Source organism: Rhincodon typus, chromosome 7 (assembly GCF_021869965.1).
Source record: "Rhincodon typus isolate 14 chromosome 7, sRhiTyp1.1, whole genome shotgun sequence".
Classification (NCBI taxonomy): Eukaryota; Metazoa; Chordata; class Chondrichthyes; order Orectolobiformes; family Rhincodontidae; genus Rhincodon; species Rhincodon typus.
The window spans coordinates 22,835,111-22,853,158 of record NC_063338.1 but is presented as its reverse complement, the minus strand read 5'-3'; the positions used below and the strand labels follow the sequence as shown (position 1 = coordinate 22,853,158).

The 18,048-nt window shown below is 42.1% G+C and overlaps 2 protein-coding genes across 6 annotated transcripts in view; one reads left to right on the top strand and one right to left on the bottom strand.

The window, feature by feature from the left end:
• The window catches only part of LOC109937504 (collagen alpha-3(VI) chain-like), a 747,545-nt gene that overhangs the window by 140,458 nt on the left and 589,039 nt on the right, over window positions 1–18,048 (top strand). The gene's annotated exons all lie outside the window — the stretch shown is intronic.
• LOC109916566 (melanophilin-like) overlaps window positions 1–18,048 on the bottom strand; it is a 123,790-nt gene that overhangs the window by 55,497 nt on the left and 50,245 nt on the right. For all 5 annotated transcript variants that reach the window (XM_048599157.1, XM_048599153.1, XM_048599155.1 and 2 more), the window contains exons 6-8: window positions 9,117–9,170; window positions 3,859–3,944; window positions 1,001–1,129 (exon numbers count right to left, since the gene is read on the bottom strand). In XM_048599157.1, coding sequence (XP_048455114.1) covers window positions 1,001–1,129; window positions 3,859–3,944; window positions 9,117–9,170 — 269 coding nt within the window. The remainder of the gene's footprint in view (window positions 1–1,000; window positions 1,130–3,858; window positions 3,945–9,116; window positions 9,171–18,048) is intronic.

Genomic DNA, 18,048 nt, shown 5'->3' with positions numbered 1-18,048 from the left:
ATGTTTTGAAAATCAATATGTAGTTTGGAATGTCTGAATTACCATAATGTTTGGTCTAACGTTTTCATGCATTTTAAAAGGAAGTGAATTTTCCTCAGTTATTCCACCAACACGTTGCTCTAAGGCAGTCCTCAATTAACTCTTTGGAAACTGTCAATGTGTTTCTGCACCAGCGTGAAAAATATGAGACATGTGGAATTTCCAAGGTAAAAGCCACATATTCACGGTTGAAAGTATAAATACATTCGAGATACTTTAGTGAAGCTAGAGATTAATTTAAGGGCTTTTCTGCACTTTCTATTCCTCCGCTGAAGGTATTAACTGATGCCAGGGCTCAGATGCACAGATGTCAGCCATACTGGAACTTAGCAGAATGACTTACTTTTCAAGTCAGCAGCCAGATATCAGGAAGCTGACTGAAATCACAGTCACGGCTAATGTTATCCAACGTTTGAGAATTTTTCAGGTGGAACGAATGGGAAAGGAAACCGGAACAAGAACCAGCTCATTTTCTTCTCCCTAGTCCGTAACAGGAGGGCTTATAACCAGAGGGCATCGATTTAAGATGGCTGGCAAAAGAACCAGATGGATGCTGGGAAGTTTTATTTTTATGCAGGGAGTGGTTATAATTTACAAGTCATAGCCTCAAGGAGCGGTGGAAGCAGATTCAGTGGTAGCTTTCAAAAGGCAACTGCATAAACACAAGAAGACGAAAAATGCAGGGGAAAAGAAAATAGAGGAGTGGAACAAATTGGATAACCCTTTTATGGAGCTGGCAGAGACACAGTGGGCCGAATGGCTTTCCTTTGCGTGGGAGGATTCTATGAATCTGGTCTAAGCATACCAAGGCTTATTGTGGAGCTCCCACACAAGATTAGCAGCAGCCCACAACTCCCTCAGCTGCACAGCTCAGCAAATATACTGTATTTTGGCTGTTGAAGCAGCTTTGGAATGGGATAATTAAAAGGCTGTAATATCGCTGAAGAACTGAGGGGATTACCTGTAAACCGCTTCCATCATAATGTGGCGAAGGAAGCTGGAAAGACTGGCGGCGAGACTGTGCAGAATATTCCGAGTCCACATCAAAGTCAGTAGGATGCACTGAAAGTAGACGTTTGTTTCTGCGTAACTGGGGAATATAGAAAAGAAAGACTGTTAAATATTTTTCAATTAAAAGAAAGCTTTTGTGCCTTGTGCATTTATTTTGAAAAATTGTCTTTTAAAACAGAACCATGTGGGAAGAATATTGGCAGCTGGCACATGTATGATATGGCCTTGTTCTGTGCTATTCGATTCTGTGATTTCAAAGTATTTACTGCTTCTTCGCATGGATCACAGGTTTGTAACGGCAACCAACTGCCCCCTATTTCAGTGCAAACTCTTGTGAGATAATGCAGCTAGTGAGAAGAAACTAAGCAAAAGTATGGTCTACCAAGACTGGCAAACTCGACAATTCCAGGTTACTCACTGTGTTTTGGGTCACCAGAAAAGGCATGGACAATGGCCATGTGAGGCCATTCCAGAGGAGGTTACTAAATGCTAATCAGGACAGCAAACACACTGCATTTGTCTGTGCTTATCAGAATTTTAGCCATTGTACAATTTTGCAATGCTGTACGTCCCAGCACAAAATCCACTCCTGAATAAGAAATCTTGATGAGATTTTCTTATTGCACTCCCTGTCCCCATCAGTAGTTGGGTTAAAATCAGTAATAATGGATTTGTACCCAATCAGCAACTGAGCAAGTAGGCTGTCCATGGGCCTTCTTGCCAGGTCCTTCATTCAGGTAGAGGCAAAAAGGCAACAGGGTCTCCACTCATCAACATCCTTGCTTGTTTTTTATACTGTCACTGATTGTGAGTATCACCGATGAGACCACCATTTTACTGCCTATCCCTAATTGCCCTTCAGAAGGAGACGGTGAGCCACATTCTTGAACTTCTGCAGTCCACGGTGTGTAGGGATACCCGCAATCTTGTCAGAGAGGGAGTTCCAGGATTTTGACCCAGCAACAGTCAGGAAAGCTGGTATATTTCCAAATCAGGATGGTGTGTGGCTCAGTGGGGATTATGGTGTTCCCACATGTCTGTTTGCTTTGTCCTTGCAGGTGGTAGAGATTCAAGGAATTAAAATGTTTCAGTTTGAAGTGTCTTTTCATAAAATAACATTTAAATATAAAAGAGCAGCACAGAAGACTAACAAATGTACTCTAGACTGGATATGGAGCAAATGGCCTAGCCAGTGAGTGAATAATACAAAGAAGGATGCAGTTTAGAGTACACAATCACCAGCGGGCTTGGATGAATAAAGAACAATATCTGATGTATGTACAACAGGAATAAGAAACTACAGCCAGGAATATCTGTTTACTTTTGCAGTTATAAGTTGTAGAATTGAGTGATAGTATGAGTATATGACTAAAACTGTACATAACAAGCGAACACTTTTGGCTTTTCAGAGTACAGTATTGCCTTTGATTGCCTAAGACTAGTTCTCCTTGCAAAACACTTGAATAAATGATCATTACCAACATTTAAGGTGGTTGATGGAGTGCCCTACAAAATGCTACTCTGCCACCAAACTCACCACTTGGAGGGTATGGTTTTCTGCCTACGGACTTATGAAAGCAAACAGATACAGAAATGAGGAAATAGAATCATTAATAAACAAAAGATAAGATTGGGAATACAAACCAGGAGTGAATGTAAAGAAAATTGAATTTATTATCAAACTAGATACGGAAATTTGCAGAAGTTGCTACTAACAAAAATAGGTATAAAAACTTGGGGAAATAACATTATTTACAGAAACCACATGCCAAGATTAGAGAAAGGAATTAACATTGTACCAGACACAGAAATTGTCACAGATTCTATTCTTGCACTATCACTTTCCTAGTCGTGTAAGATTTAAAACTATCAGGCTATGAAGCTGTCAATTATGAAGAGAAGCTAGTTAAGTTCCAGTTGTTTTCTTTAGAGCAGAGAAGGTTGAGGAAGAACGTATTAGAGGTGTCTAAGATTATGGGGGGCATGAATATTGTGAATAGAAAACAGCTGTTGCTCTTAGTTGAAGGATCAATAATAAAGTGACATAATTTTAAAGTGAAAAGCAGGAGGTTTAGAGAGGACTTGAGGAAAAAGGTGGTTGGGGTTTAGAAATACACTGCCTGGGAGGGTATCTGAGATGGAAAACCTCACAACCTTTAAAAAGTATTCGAAAAAGTACTCAAAAAGTGTCATAACTTTTATGGCTGTGGGCCCAGTGCGGCAAAGTGGGACTAGTATAGGTAGCAACATATTTTTGGTGTTACAGTCTTGATGGGTCAAAAAGCCTCTTTTATACTACATGATTCTATGAAATTTTAAAGCTTGCAAGATTTGTAGAATGTAACATTGAATATTTAGTTCAAAGCAGTGCCGAGTAAACTTTCACAATTTCGTCCACAACCCTTGACAATATTTGTCCTTTGTTGATATTTTCTAATCAACCTGTTCAGAAATGTTATAACACACCTCTGGCAGCAGGTACGACTCGAACATGCACCTCCTAGCCTAAAGACAGGGACAGTACAATGCATCAGAACAGCCCTTTTGTATAGACATCTTTTCAGATGTACATTTAGCTTCAATTAAGTCCCATTTCCAGTAGCGTAACTGATTCAGTAGCACAGTATATATTTATCAATGCAGTCGCGTTTGGTGAATGTCAGCATATATCTCATGCAATAAATGCAATACTTAAATTACCATGATGATTAAGGAAGTCCTTTCAAAACTGAAAACAACATTTCAAGTAAATTCTTACTCCACAAGTGATTGTCATTTTCAAAGCCAAACATCTAAAAAGGACATTACTACACTATAGCGGTGAGCCTCTTCATTATCTACAGCATTTTCATCCTCTTCAATTACTTCCGCCATCATCTGAGTATTGTATTCACCTTCAGCAAAGGAACATAGGAGAGAAAAACACATCATTAATGTTGTGAATGGTGCCTGGCTGTGAAATCTTAGCGTCCTACAAAGCTGCGTGTTCGAAGGTCACGTAATGTTGTGCACTTCAGGGGAAGGGTAGAGAACATCAATTTCACTTATAGTTCAGTGCCTCAATATCCTTTCCTAGCACGCACATCAATTCAGAAAGTTAACACTTGCACTAAGGTGCAGGAAGCAAATTTGACTGCTTGACGTAAACTGGTATTAATCAACTCCATGCTTAATTAGTGACTGTGAGGAATTAAGGTAACTTCTGTTCTTGTTGTTGACAGTGGGATGTTGTTTAAATTTAGGAGCTATTTGGTCAATCAAATCTCTCGCACTTAACAAATGAATCAGTCGCACAATAGGTAATAAACCATGGGAGTTGACAGGATATAGGCAACTACAGCAACAGGTCTTATGTAACTCTGGGAAATTGTTTAATTGACAAGAAGTATCCACTAAGTTTTCTTTTTTCTCTTCTTGTGGAATAAAGGATGGAAGTCTATGATAGATCACAGAGTAGCTGCATGGAATGGGTTTGTGATTTTCTCACACTATTTTATAACAACAGTGAAATAGTTAGAACAGCAAGGTAGTATTTATTTGGAAAGCCAGTAACTATATGGTAAAGGTAAAGGCAGCATTTCATCTGCCTATCATCAGCTTACAACATTCTTGAGGTCAGGGACTCCCAAGTGCAACTACAGAGTTCACTTCCTTTTACCCAATTGCAAATCATCCTTTGGTTTATTCCATAATACAAAGCACTTTATCCCTCACCCTCTTTCAGTGTCCCATTTAATTTTGCAAAGCCATCTTTATGTCCTAGATAAGTGAGATTATCCACTCGATAAGCAATCTGCGAGCAGACTATGCCACAGGGCAAAATCCAGAGAAAAATCTATGTCAAGACTGCAATGCTGAATCTTTACAAAAAGTATTAAATTCGAGCAGTGAAAGCTGAGAACTGTCTCCAAATGCACCATGTCACTTAATCCCTTCAAAGGTAGGGACACATTTCTCCCTTTTGATGTTATTAACTTAGGACAGAGTACAGTTTGACAGATGCCCGTCAATTCAGGTAATTTCACTCCAATGTTCGTTCTTTCTGTGAACTTTCACAGCTTATTGCTGGTGGGCTACATCACTGGAGGACCTATCATGACTGACCAGATCCTATTATCATGTAAATCGTCTCTTAACATTGTGGTATGACAATCAGAAGTGAGAAACTGGGCAGGGCATTTGTCTCAGAGATAGTAGGAACTGCAGGTACTGGAGAATCTGAGATAACAAGGTGTAGAGCTGGATGAACACAGCAGGCCAAGCAGCATCAGAGGAGCAGGAAAGCTGACGTTTCGGGCCTAGACCCTTCTTCAGAAATGGGGGAGGGGAAGGGGGTTCTGAAATGCAGCCCAATGGTATCAATGTGGACTTCACAAGCTTCAAAATCTCCACTCCCCCTACCGCATCCCAAAACCAGCCCAGCTTGTCCCCGCCTCCCTAACTTGTCCTTCCTCCCACCTATCCCCTCCTCCCACCTCAAGCCCCACCCCCATCTCCTACCTACTAACCTCATCCCGCCCCCTTGACCTGACCTATCCCCTCCCTAACTCCCCACCTACACTCACCTTTACTTCCCCCACCCCCGCCTCTTTGACCTGTCTGTCTCCTCTCCACCTATCTTCTCCTTTATCCATCTTCTATCTGCCTCCCCCTCTCTCCCTATTTAGAAAATTTGTGCTGCCTTTTCATTTCATAATACCAGACTGAGGAGGTCGGAGGGTGGCACACCTCCATCACTCACCACCAGCAGCTCTGAATAATCAGGAATGAGGCCCAGCACTTACATACTCCACTTCCCCACAAGCACCTTCCATTGATGAACAGTCTCATGTCCACCTCTCACTGCTTCCTCTAGCTACTCATTCAGGGCAGGCCTATCCATCGAACACAGCGCCACATAACCTCTGGAAAACTGCCTTCTTTCTTATACAGCAAGGTTTCACACAATCGAAGGGAGCAAAACTGAATTGGTGGGGCTGAGGACATCTCTATCACTTGAGGCTGGTGGAGGACATGGTACCGTCAGGCAGGATGCAACATAATGGTGTAGGGCTCTGCCCAGAGCACGCTACTGCCCTCTGCCTCTTGTGTTCCTGAGACACAGAGGTGGTGTCAGAGGACTGAGGAATTGCAGATGTTTCACATTTTTAAAAAAACTGCAAGGGTAAATCCAGCAAGTGCTGGCATGTCACTTTACATTTGGTGTTGGGAACCTTTTAGAAATGATTATCTGGGACAAAATTAAGAGCAACTCGGAAAAATGTGGGTTGATTACTGAAAGCCAGCATGGGTGTGCAAATGGAAAATCATACTTGTCTAATCGGGTTTGAGTTTTTGGAGCAGGTCACAGAGACACTTGATGAGGGTAATGTGACTGATGTGGTGTACAGGGACTTTCAAAAAGTTTTTGATAAAATGCTACATAACAGGCGCGCACCAAGACAAAAATGAAGTCCATTGAATGCAAATGATAATGGCAGCATGGGTAGGAAGTTAGCTGAGTAAGGAAAAAAAGAGCAATATGTGACGCCTTTTTCAGGTTGAAATAAACCATTCTCTGATTCCTACCTCACTCTCAGAAAAACACAGAAAATAGGAGCAGGAAAAGGTCATTTGGCCCTTCAAACCTGTTTTGCTGTTCATTATAATCATGACCGATCATCTAACTCAATAGCCTGTTCCTGCTTTTCCCCTTTGATCCCTTTAGATCCAAATGCTATACTGAATACCTTCTCAAAATTATGTAACGTTCTGGACTTGACTGCTTTCTGTAGTAACAAATTTCACAGACTTAACACTTTCTGGATGAAGAAATTTCTCCGTATGGTCCTAAATGGTTTATCCTGTATCCTTAGACTATGATCCCTGGTTCAGGATTCCCCTACCATCAGGAACATCCTTCCTTCAAGTACCTTGTCTAGTCCTGTTAGAGTCTTATGGGTTTCTATGAGACCTCCCTTAATCTTCTGAACACAAGAGAATATAATCCTGACTAATTCAATGTCTCACCTTATGTCAGTCCTGCCATCCCAGCTAAGGAGACCAAAATTGCATGTAATATTCCAAATGTGGTCTCGCCAAGGCCCTGTAGAATTGCAGCAAATCATGCCTGTTACTGTACTTAAATCCTCTAGCTGTGAAGGCCAGCATACCATTTGCCTTCTTCACCACCTGCTGCATTTGGATGCTTACCGTTAGTGACTGGTGGATGAGGACGCCCAGGTCTCATTGCACATACCCCACTCTCTGAGTGCATAGTCATTCAAATAACCTGAGAGGGTAGAATGCAAATCATGCTACTAGCTGGTCACAGTTGGCAGGGGGAGGGGCGGGGGCGGTAGTGGGGAGATGGAGAGAAAGAAAGAGAGAGCAAGAGAGACGTCCTACAATTCCAATGGTAATAACAGAATTGAAATAGAATACGGCTATTATTCACTCACTGCTAATGCTTCCTCATCCTGCTATAGCACTTTCCCAGGCAACTGCAAGGCCCCAAACACATCTTTCTGGTGAAGCAGCATTTCACTTATGCTTCGTTCAATCCAGATTACTGTATTTGCTGCTCACAATGTGATCTCCCTTACGTGGAGAACAAATGCAGACTAGGTGACAATTTTGCAGAACACCTTACCCTGAGCACCCAGCTGCTTGCCATTTCAATAAACCACCTTGCTCTCGTGCTAATATTTTCTGTCCTGGGCCTGCCGCTAGGTTCCAATGAAGCACAACGCAAGCTCGAGGAACAACACCTCATCTGCTGCTTAGGCCCATTTCAGTCTCGAGGTCTCAATACGGAATTAAAAACTTCAGAAACTGGCCACGTTAAGTCTGTTTTCCATTCTTCTTACACAATCTCCTCCCTACCCCATCCTGCGCCCCCAGCCTTATATTGTTTATGCTTTGTTTACTTTGCACTTAGGACGAATTCTCTTCCTTTCATACCTTATTTTACTTCCATATTACGTCTTATTCTTTCTGCACCATTAACAACCCCATTTGTCTTTTTCACTGGACCCCTGTCAAAAGTCTGTTATTAAAACGTTTTCCAACAATTTCAGCTCTGAAGAAGAATCATACTTGACTCAAAACATTCGCAGTTTTTCTCCCTCCACAGATACTGCCAGACCTGCTGAGTTTCTCCAGCATTCCCTGCAATTTTTTTTCAGATTTCCAGCATCCTCAGTACTTTGCTTTCGTACAAGGATAATAATTCATCTCTGCTTGGATTGTTACATTGGAGTAAAAAAATGAATGTCATAGCAAATTGGCTTCTTACATTCCAGGATTTTGTTTAAGAGATTTGAAAATAGTAGTGGAGCAATGGTGGTGAGCAAAGGAGTTCCAGATGCTTCGTCGATCATCCTTTGTGTAGAATTTCCCCTCACTGCAGCCTCCATTCCATTTCCCTATTGTATTGCTAACCTAAAGGTTCTGCAACTGCAGTCCCCATACCTGTGCGATGATGTATCAACACTGCAGCACATTAACCTTTTTTGGCCTGACTATGTAGTTGGCATCAACAGGTATCCATTCGCCATTGTCCACTGAGCTTGTTCCATGATTTAGAAAGGTAAAAGTTGGTAGCAATGCACAATGCAACACCTCAATGCTATTGAGTCAGCAATGCTTTTTTACATTACTACAAATGAAGTTAGTGTGTCTCAGGACGTCATGGACAAAATTACATTAACTCCATCACAATTCTTTTATCTCCAACACAAAGTGATATTGTACGAAGCAGTCATTGGCATTTCAGAGCCCTTAATGTAGTCTAATGCATTCACTAATCCTTTGCCATGGATCACAAACCCAAGCAACGTCTCGCTTGAAAGCCATACTCAGGAGATGGTTGACACGCTGCCCAGTTGAATATTGCCAAGTGGGACTACTCGACACCCATTCTGTACTGTGTGCTCTTCACTTTGTTTAGCAGGCAGATCACCTAGTCTGCTGAGAGCCACTTGTAAGAAGTAGTTAGATTCTTACTATTACTTAACATCCAAAAGTGATATCATTAAGGTAACTATAAAATAGAAAACAAATTAAAGATTCTAAAGTTCACTCACCATGCAAGAAACCATCTGATACATTGTCAAATCCATCTCGTTCATAGCGTGTGTCTACAAGAGGTCAGGCATATATTAAAATAAAGCATCAACTGGATTTATGCTTTTCCTGAATATAACAGACACTTAAATGCATCGCATAATATCAATAAGTTCATTAGCCTGGAAGATAATTTGCCAATCACTGACGTTGTCCCTGTGGAAGGAAAAAACCCCTACAATCTGCACCGAGGATATAGGCCAGTTTCTCAAATAGGTAGACATCATAACTTTTAATAATTGGTTGATAAATTCTACCCTACATTGTTGGGACCATTCTCTCACCAACAAAATCCAGTGTCACCCCAGAAACCCCATACGGATCTGTGCTTCCTAAGAGTTTTAGAGAGGCGGTCACACCTAAGGTGCAGGCAGAGAGCAGCTGGGTGGCCACCAGGAAAGGCAAAAGGAGTAGGCATACAGTGCAGGAATACCCTGTGGCCATTTCCCTCGAGAACAGGTACACTATTTTGGATAGTGTTGGTTGGGGGTGGTGGTGGGGAGGGCGGCGGGGTGGGGGTGGGGGATGGTGGGGGGTTGGCGGGGGGAAATGACCGATAAGGAGAAAACAGCAGTTGCCAGGTTGATGGCGCTATGACTGGCTCTGGGGCACAGCAGGCAAGGGTAAAGGTAAACAGGACCTCAGTGATAGGAGACTCGACAGTTAGGGGGAAAGACAGGAGATTCTGTGGCCACAAATGGGAATCCAGGATGGTGTGTTGCTTGCTGGGTGCCAGGGTCTAGGATGTCTCTGAGGGTCCTACTTGGGAAGGGGCAAAACTCAACCTACTCTTGGGAAATAGGGCAGGACAGATGACTGAGTTGACAGTGGGGGAGCATTTTGGAACTAGTCACCATAACTCCTAAATTTTAAAATAGTTATGGAGAAGGACAAAATTGGTCTACAGGTTCAAGTTCTAAATTGGGACAAGGTGAATTTTGATGGAATTAGCCAGGAGCTTACAGGGGTTGATTGGAATAGTTTGTTTGCAGGCAAAAGCACCTTTGGCAAGTGGGAGGCCTTTAAAAGTGTGATAGCTAGACTTCAAGGTCTATATGGATGACAAGAGATATTGAAGCTTTGACTAGAAAAACAGAAGGCATGGCTCAGACAGTGCAGGAATATCCTGTTGCCATTTCCCTTGAAAACAAGTATACTATTTTGGATGGTGTTGGTGGGGGGTGGGATGCTGGGATCAAGGGAATCCCCAGAGGTATATAGGGGATACAGGAGTTTACTGAAGAAGGAAATCAGGAGGGCAAAAAGGGGGCATGAGATAACTTTGGCTGAGAATATTAGCGTGAATCCAAAGAGATTCTTTTAGTATATTAAAGGAAACAGAATAACTAGAGACAGAATAGGATCCCTCAAGGATCAAAGAGGACATGTATGTGTAGAACCACAGGAGATGGGCAAGGTCCTCAATGAATATTTCTCCTCTGGGTTTACCATGGAGAAAGACATGTAAACTTGGGAACGTGGGGAAGTTAGTGGCAATATCTTGGGGACAGTCCACATCACAGTAGAGGAGGTGTTGGGCGTATTAGACTGTGTGAAGGTGGATAAATTTCCTGATCCTGATCAGATATATCCAAGAACCCTGCAAGAGGCTGGAGAACAAATTGTGGGGGCCCTGGCTGATATAGTTGCATCATTGTTAGCCACAGGTGAGGTCGTAGAAGACTGGAGGGTAGCGAATGTTGTGACCTTATTCCAGAAGGGCTGCAAAAACAAACCTGGGAATTACAGACCAGTAAGCCTAACGTCTGTGGTAGGCAAGTTTCTTGGGAAGATTCTGAGGGATAAGATACACATGCTTTTGGAGAGACAGGGTTTGATTAGGAGTAGTCAGCATGGCTTCGTGCATGAGAGATCATGCCTTACAAATTTGTTTGAGTTCTTCGAAGAAGTGACCGGGAAGGTTGATCAGGGCAGGACGGTACACGTAGTCGATGTGGATTTCAGTAAGGCCTTTGATTAGGTTCCACATGGTAGGTTGCTCTGGAAGGTTAGATCACATGGAATCCAGGGAGAGCTAGCAATTTGGATACACAATTAGCATGACAGTAGGAAGCATAAAGTAATAGTGGAAGAATGCTTGTCAGACTGGAGGCCTGTGATTAGTGGTGTGTCTCAGGGGTTAGTACTGGGCCCATTGTTGTTTGTTATCCATATCAATGACTTGGATGAGAATGTACAAGGCATGATTCGTAAGTTTGCGGATTACACTAAAATAGGCGGTATCATGGACCAGGAAGATCAGAAGTTGCAGCTGGATTTTGATCAGCTGGAGAAGTGGGCCGAGAAATGGCAAATGGAGTTTAATATAGATAAGTGTGAGGTGTTGCATTTTGGAAAGTCAAACCAAGGTAGGAGTTTCATGGTGAATGGTAGGGCTTTAAGGAGTGTAGTTAGAGTTCAGGTGCACAGTTCTCTGAAAGAGGAGTCACAGGTACACTGGGTAGTGAAGAAGGCTTTTGGTGCACCGGCCTTCACCAGTTAGGGTATTGAGTTTAGAAGTTGGGAAGTTATGTTGCATTCGTACAGGACATTGGTGAGGCAGCACTTGGAGTATTGTATTCAGTTTTGGTCACCTTGTTATAGGAAGGATATTGTTAAACTAGATCGAGTGCAGAAGAATTTTTACAAGGGTATTGCCAGGACTCAAGGACTGAGTTATAGGGAGAGGTTGAACAAGCTAGGACCTTTTTCTTTAGTGCGTAGGAGACTAAGGGAATTTTATAGAAGTGTATAAGATCATGAGAGGCAATGGATAGGGTGAATGCACTCAGTCTTTTTCCCACGACTGGGGAATCGAGGATGAGAGTGCATCAGTTTAAGGTAGGAGCAGAAAGGATACATGGGAACCTGAGGGGCAACTTTTTTACACAGAGGGTGATACGCATATGGAATGAGCTGCCAGTGGAAGTGGTTGAGGCAGGTACATTAACAACATTTAAAAGTCATTTAGACGAATACACGGATTGGAAATGTTTAGACTTGCAGGGAAATGTGGTTAGCGTGGATGGACATTTTGGTCGGCATGGACTAGTTTGTACCAAAGGGCGTGTCTCTGCGCTGTAGGACTCTATGACTCAGTGAGTGTAATCGCTGCATTTCCATCCTTTACTGCAAGCCCACCTCTCCTGTGCTGAGTCGCAGTGAAAGCCTGAAAGAGGTCTGAGAATAAGATAGCTGCTTGATAAAGCAGAAGGAATGACATTCCAGTCCCTACATACTTGAAAACGTGAGAGGCCAACTCGGAGGTAGCAGGCTTCTTGGTGTATTTTGATCACGCTATGACATTCATCTTATTTAAACAGCAACTTGGAATGCTCCAAAGACCAAAAACTGTTTCACTCAGATCAATTGTCAAATCTCTGGGACTGCTCCCATTTTCTGCCCGATGATCACATGAACGTGTACGTCACATCCTGTCTAGTGGTACATTTCTCTGAACATCTTTACTCCATTGTTTTTTACTTCTTTTCTCTTTACTCATTTTATAACATTGCTAATTATCGGAACTTACTGTGCACAAATTGGCAGCAACTGAGACGACAATTGAAAAGTATTTCTTTGACCCATATACCAAAGCAAATGCCTCTTAATACTTCTCTCTTCTTGCAGGAAGAGAACATGCACAGCCACTACAAACATGGGATGCCTCACATAAAGCTTTTCATCCCCTTCCAACAGCAGGAAGAGCTGGCAGTAGTGAAAGGGAACTTGCCGATGATGAAGAGGAGATCAGGTATTTACTATCCTCTAACCAGCAAGCATCTAAGCTGCTACTCCTAGCTGCACCTCAAGAACCATGATCTGAATAAAACCTTGAGTAAGGGTGATGGCTCGCTTCACTGGCAAATCTTTAGATTTTTCTACGCAGCTTCCAGATGCCATTCCCAAACCATGTATGGAGTATGACACTGGGGTGTAATTTGGTGAGCATCACATTGACACAGGGCCGCAACTGGAGGAAGCTGTGGTTTCTGACACTTGGTGAACTCCTGATCCCAGTACATACAATGAGCTCTTGGAGTGTGCCATTAATAGGCTTGACTGAACTGTGTAAGCTGGCCGGGCAGTATCTGGCTGAGGCCCCAAAGATCATGCTCAGCCTGCAACAAAGGGCACAGGAGTCTGCCCCCAAGTCCGGTCTAATGTTGTGGCTCCAGTGTGTGTTGCATGGCTGCTTCCAAGGGCAGGTCCAGAAGAATAGTCAGTATCTGCTGCATGTGTGTGGCAGCTTCAATCTATTGCTCCCAGTCTTTGATGCGCACGTTTGCTGGATAGCCGAGAGGAAGCTGAGGGATTTTGATCTCACTGCAGGTGTCCTATCCAGTAAATGGGTCAGGAAGATGCCATTGCGCATCGGAGTGAATGCCCATGGCAAACAAAACAAATTAGATGCACTGTCAGCTCCAGCACAAATAAATTTGTCTGACCCGAGTGCAATTACAGAGATGTCATGTACTGAAAGTGACATAAGGTGACAAGAGCTGATGTACATTATAATAGCTAAATATTAAGGGCAATTTGTAATTTGGAAGGAAAGGAGGTGAGGGAAAGGTGGTTGGATTGTTGTGTTAATTAAAGATGAAAATAGTGCCAGAGTGTGAGAAATATTCCTAGCTTTAATCCTCAAAATGTAGAATCAGTTTATGCGGAGATGAAAAATAGCAAAGCTAAGAAGTCGTTTGTAAGAATAGTTTGTAGGCTGACTAACGGTGACCACTCTGTAGGAAGGTATAGACAGGAGAAGTAATAGGAGCTTTTAAGAAATGTGAGGCAACAGTCATGGGTGATTTTAATTTAAACATAGACTGGAAAAATCAGATTAAAGATCATCTAGAAGATAAGCTCATAAACTGTTTTTAGGTCAATTTCTTACAGTTGCAGATTGTACAACCAGAAAGAGAGCTGGCTATTCCAGACCTGGCTGTGTGCAAAGGGTTGGGAATGATTAATTAACTTTAGTAAAGGAGTATCTACGGAGAAGTGATTATAATATGATTGAATTTTACATTTAGTTTGAAGTGGGGATGAGTGGGCCTAAAGCTAAAGTTTTAAACTAAGTAAAGGCAATTAAAAGATTATAAAGACAGCTAGCTGGGAAATTAGAGGAAAGGTTAGAACATCAGAGATGCAGTGACAAAGATATCACAAGATATTTCATAACTTTCAGCAAAGATACTTTCCAATGAGAAAAACTATTATAAGGATACACCATCTGTGGGTGAATATGGAAATAAAAGATATAATGTATAATTTTGCGCAGATTAGTGGTAGATCAGGAGATTGGGCAGAATTTAAAAATCAGCAAAGAATGACTAAAAAAGGGGAAATTAAAGTAAGAGAAAAAGATAGCAAGAAATATAAAAACAGATGGTGTGACTGGATATAAAACGAAAAGCATAACTAAATGAACATGGCTTCTCTAGATAACAAGGGCAGAATCTTCTGCTGGTGGCTTCAAAGCTGGACAGATGCTCATCATGCATCTTCTAAGACAGTCTTGCCAGACTGTTCACCAATGAGGCAGTTCCAAGGACACTGGAGGGTCTTCTGCTGGAATTAGGACAACAGGCATGGAAGTCCTACCCACAAGATGCTTCCAACCAAACAGAAGCCAGCAGCTTCTGCCCTTAGCACTACATTGGAGGGTACATTAGCTGCGGATAGATTAGTACGCCAGAGAATCTAGGAGCAAGGTGAGCAATTTCGTGGGGAAAGGGGACTGGGTGGGACAGTGTCCAGGGATGGGAGTCACAATGAGAAGGGGCAGCTGGGACTGGAAGGAGTGGCTGTATCCCCTCAGCAGCCACAAAAATGTTGAACAGATATTTTGTGTCTTGTCTTCACTGTAGAAGACAGGAAAGCCATTCTTCAAATGCATGTAAATAAAGAGGTTAAAGGGCACAATAAACGTAAAACAATCACAAGGAAAATGTACTGGGAAAACTATTAGAACTAAAGGCTGACAAGTCAGCAGGACCTGGTGGACTTCGTCCAGTTGTCTTTTAAAAGAAGGATTGTAGAACTGGTAGATAGATTGGTTACAATGTTCCAAAATTCCACAGATTCTGGAAAGGTTCAAAAAGATTGGAAATTGGCAAATGTGACTCTTCTATTAAAGATGCTTAGTGAGGTGGAGAGCAGGACAGGCTAGTTAATCTAACATCTGTCACAAGAAAATGCGATGCTATTGCTAAGGAGTTTATAACAGGACTCTTCAGAAATCTTAATGCAACCAAGCAAAATTAACAAGGTTTTGTGAAAGGGAAGTCATGTTTAGCTCATTTACTAAAGTTCTTTATGCAAGTAACTAGCAGACTAGATAAAAGGGGACTTACAGATGTGGTACACTTTGATTTGTGAAATTTAATAAAATGAAAAATGAAAGTTGACTCCATATAATGCGAGCTCATGGTGCTGGGGATAACAGATTAGAATGAAGAGAGATTGGTTTGCTGACAGGAAGTACAGAGTAGAGATATATTAATTTTTCGGCTTGGCAAGATTCAACTGCCAGAATGGCACAGGAATATATCTTGGGCCTCCATTATTTATAATCAATGTCAATGACTTGGATGAAGAGATGAGTATATGGTTGTTAAATTTGCTGTTGACACAAAGATGGATAGGAAAGTATGTGAAGCAGAGGACATAAGGAGTCTGCAAATGGATAAGTTAAGTGAGTGGGCTAAAAATTTGCCAATTGAGTATAATGTGGGAAAATACAAACTTGTCCACTCTGGTAAGAAAAATGAAAAACAAAATATTGTTAAATGAAAATAGATTTCAGAACAGGGTGATAAAGAGAGAACTTGGTACTGTGTATAGAGAATCCCTACAGGCCCATTAAGTCCACATTGACCCTCTAAAGAACATCCACCTCATCCCACCCTCCTTCTCTATCCCTGTAACCCTGTATTTCCCATGGCTTACCCACCTAGCCTGAACATCTTTGGACTGTGGGAGGAAAGCGGAGCACCCGGCAGAAACCCACACAGGCATGGGGAGAATGTGCAAACTCCACACAGACATTCGCCCGAGGGTAGCATCAAACCTGGGTCCCTGGTGCTGTGTGCCACCCCTAATCACAAAACATTAGTAAGTAGGCACAGCAAGTGATTAAGAAAGCAAATTGAATGCAATCATTTATTTAAGAGGAATAGAATGTAAAAATAGGTTGTTTTACTACAGGACATTGGTAAGAGGACATCTGGAGTACTGAGTACAATTTCATTCCCAATTTGAAAAAAAAGTAAATGAGTAGAAACAGTCCATAGAAAGTTTGCTTGACTAATTCCTTAGACAAAGGACTTATGAAGAGAAGTTCAACAAGTTGGGTAATCATTTACGTTTAGAAGAATGAGAGGTATATAAAATCCAGTGGTGACTTGACATGGTGAATGCTGAGAAGATGATTACCATTATGAGAGAGACTGGAACTTGAGGACATAGTTTAAAAATAAGGGGATTCCATTTGGGGCAAAAATGAGGATAATTTATTTTCACTCAGAGTTAATAGTCTGTGGGATTCTCTTTCCAGAGTAATAGTGGCAATCATTGAATATTTCTTAAGGCTGAGTTAGATAAATTCTTTATTGACAAGGGAGTTATAAGGGACAGGAGATAGCAAGGAGCAAGTACAGTTGAGACTACAATAAGATCAGTTGTGATCTTATCAAATGAAAGAGCAGGCTCAAGCTTTCCAAACAGCCTACTTCTGCTCCAAATTCAGCTATTCTAATGTCCCCAACCCATGTTCCTGATCAACTTTTCAGCTCAAGACGCTTTGCTCGTCCCACTGTATCAATCGTATGTAAGGCTGTTTTGTTCACTTCCTTCTATTGCTCTTCCCAATAACATCCTACTACCCAAAAAACAAAGAACAAAGAAAATTACAGCACAGGAAAAGGCTCTTTGGCCCTCCAAACCTGCACTGACATGCTGCCCATCACAACTAAAACTCCCTACCCTTCCAGGGACCGTATCCCTCTATTCCCATGTATTTGTCTAGACTCCCTTTAAAAGTCCCTATTGTACCTGCTTCCACTACCTCCCCCAGCAGCGAGTACCATGCACCCACCACTCTCTGTGTAATAAAACATGCCTCGTATATCACCTTTAAACCTTACCGCTCGTACCTTAAACTTATGCCCCCTTGTAACTGACTCTAACACTCTGTCCATGCCCTTCATAATCTTGCAGACCTCTATCAGGTAGCCCCTCAACCTCCATTGTTCCAGTGAGAACAATCCAAGTTTCTCCAACCTCCCTTCATAGCTAATGCCCTCCATACCAGGCAACATTCTGTTAAATCTTTTCTGTACCCTCTCTAAAGCCACCATATCCTTCTGTTAGTGTGGCAACCAGAATTGAACACCGTATTCCAAATGCAGCCTGACTAAGGTTCTATAAAGCTGCAACATTACCTGGCAATTTTTAAACTCAGTGCCCCGGCCGATGAAGGTAAGCATGCCGTATGCCTTGTTGACTACCTTCTCCAGCTGCGTTGCCACTTTCAGTGACCTGTGTACCTGTACACCCAGATCCCTCTGCCTATCAGTACTGTAAAGGGTTCTGCCATTTACTGTATATTTTCCGCCTGGATTAGACCTTCCAAAATGCTTTACCTCACATTTTTCCAGATTAAACTCCATCGGCCATCTCTCTGCCCAAGTCACCAACCGATCTATATTCTGCTGTATCCTCTGATGGTCCTCATTGCTATCTGCAATTCCACCACCCTTTGTGTCATCCGCAAACTTACTAATCAAACCAGTTATATTTTCCTCCAAATTATTTATATATATTACAAATAGCAAAGGTCTCAACACTGATCCCTGAGGAACGCCACTAGTCACAGCCCTCCATTCAGAA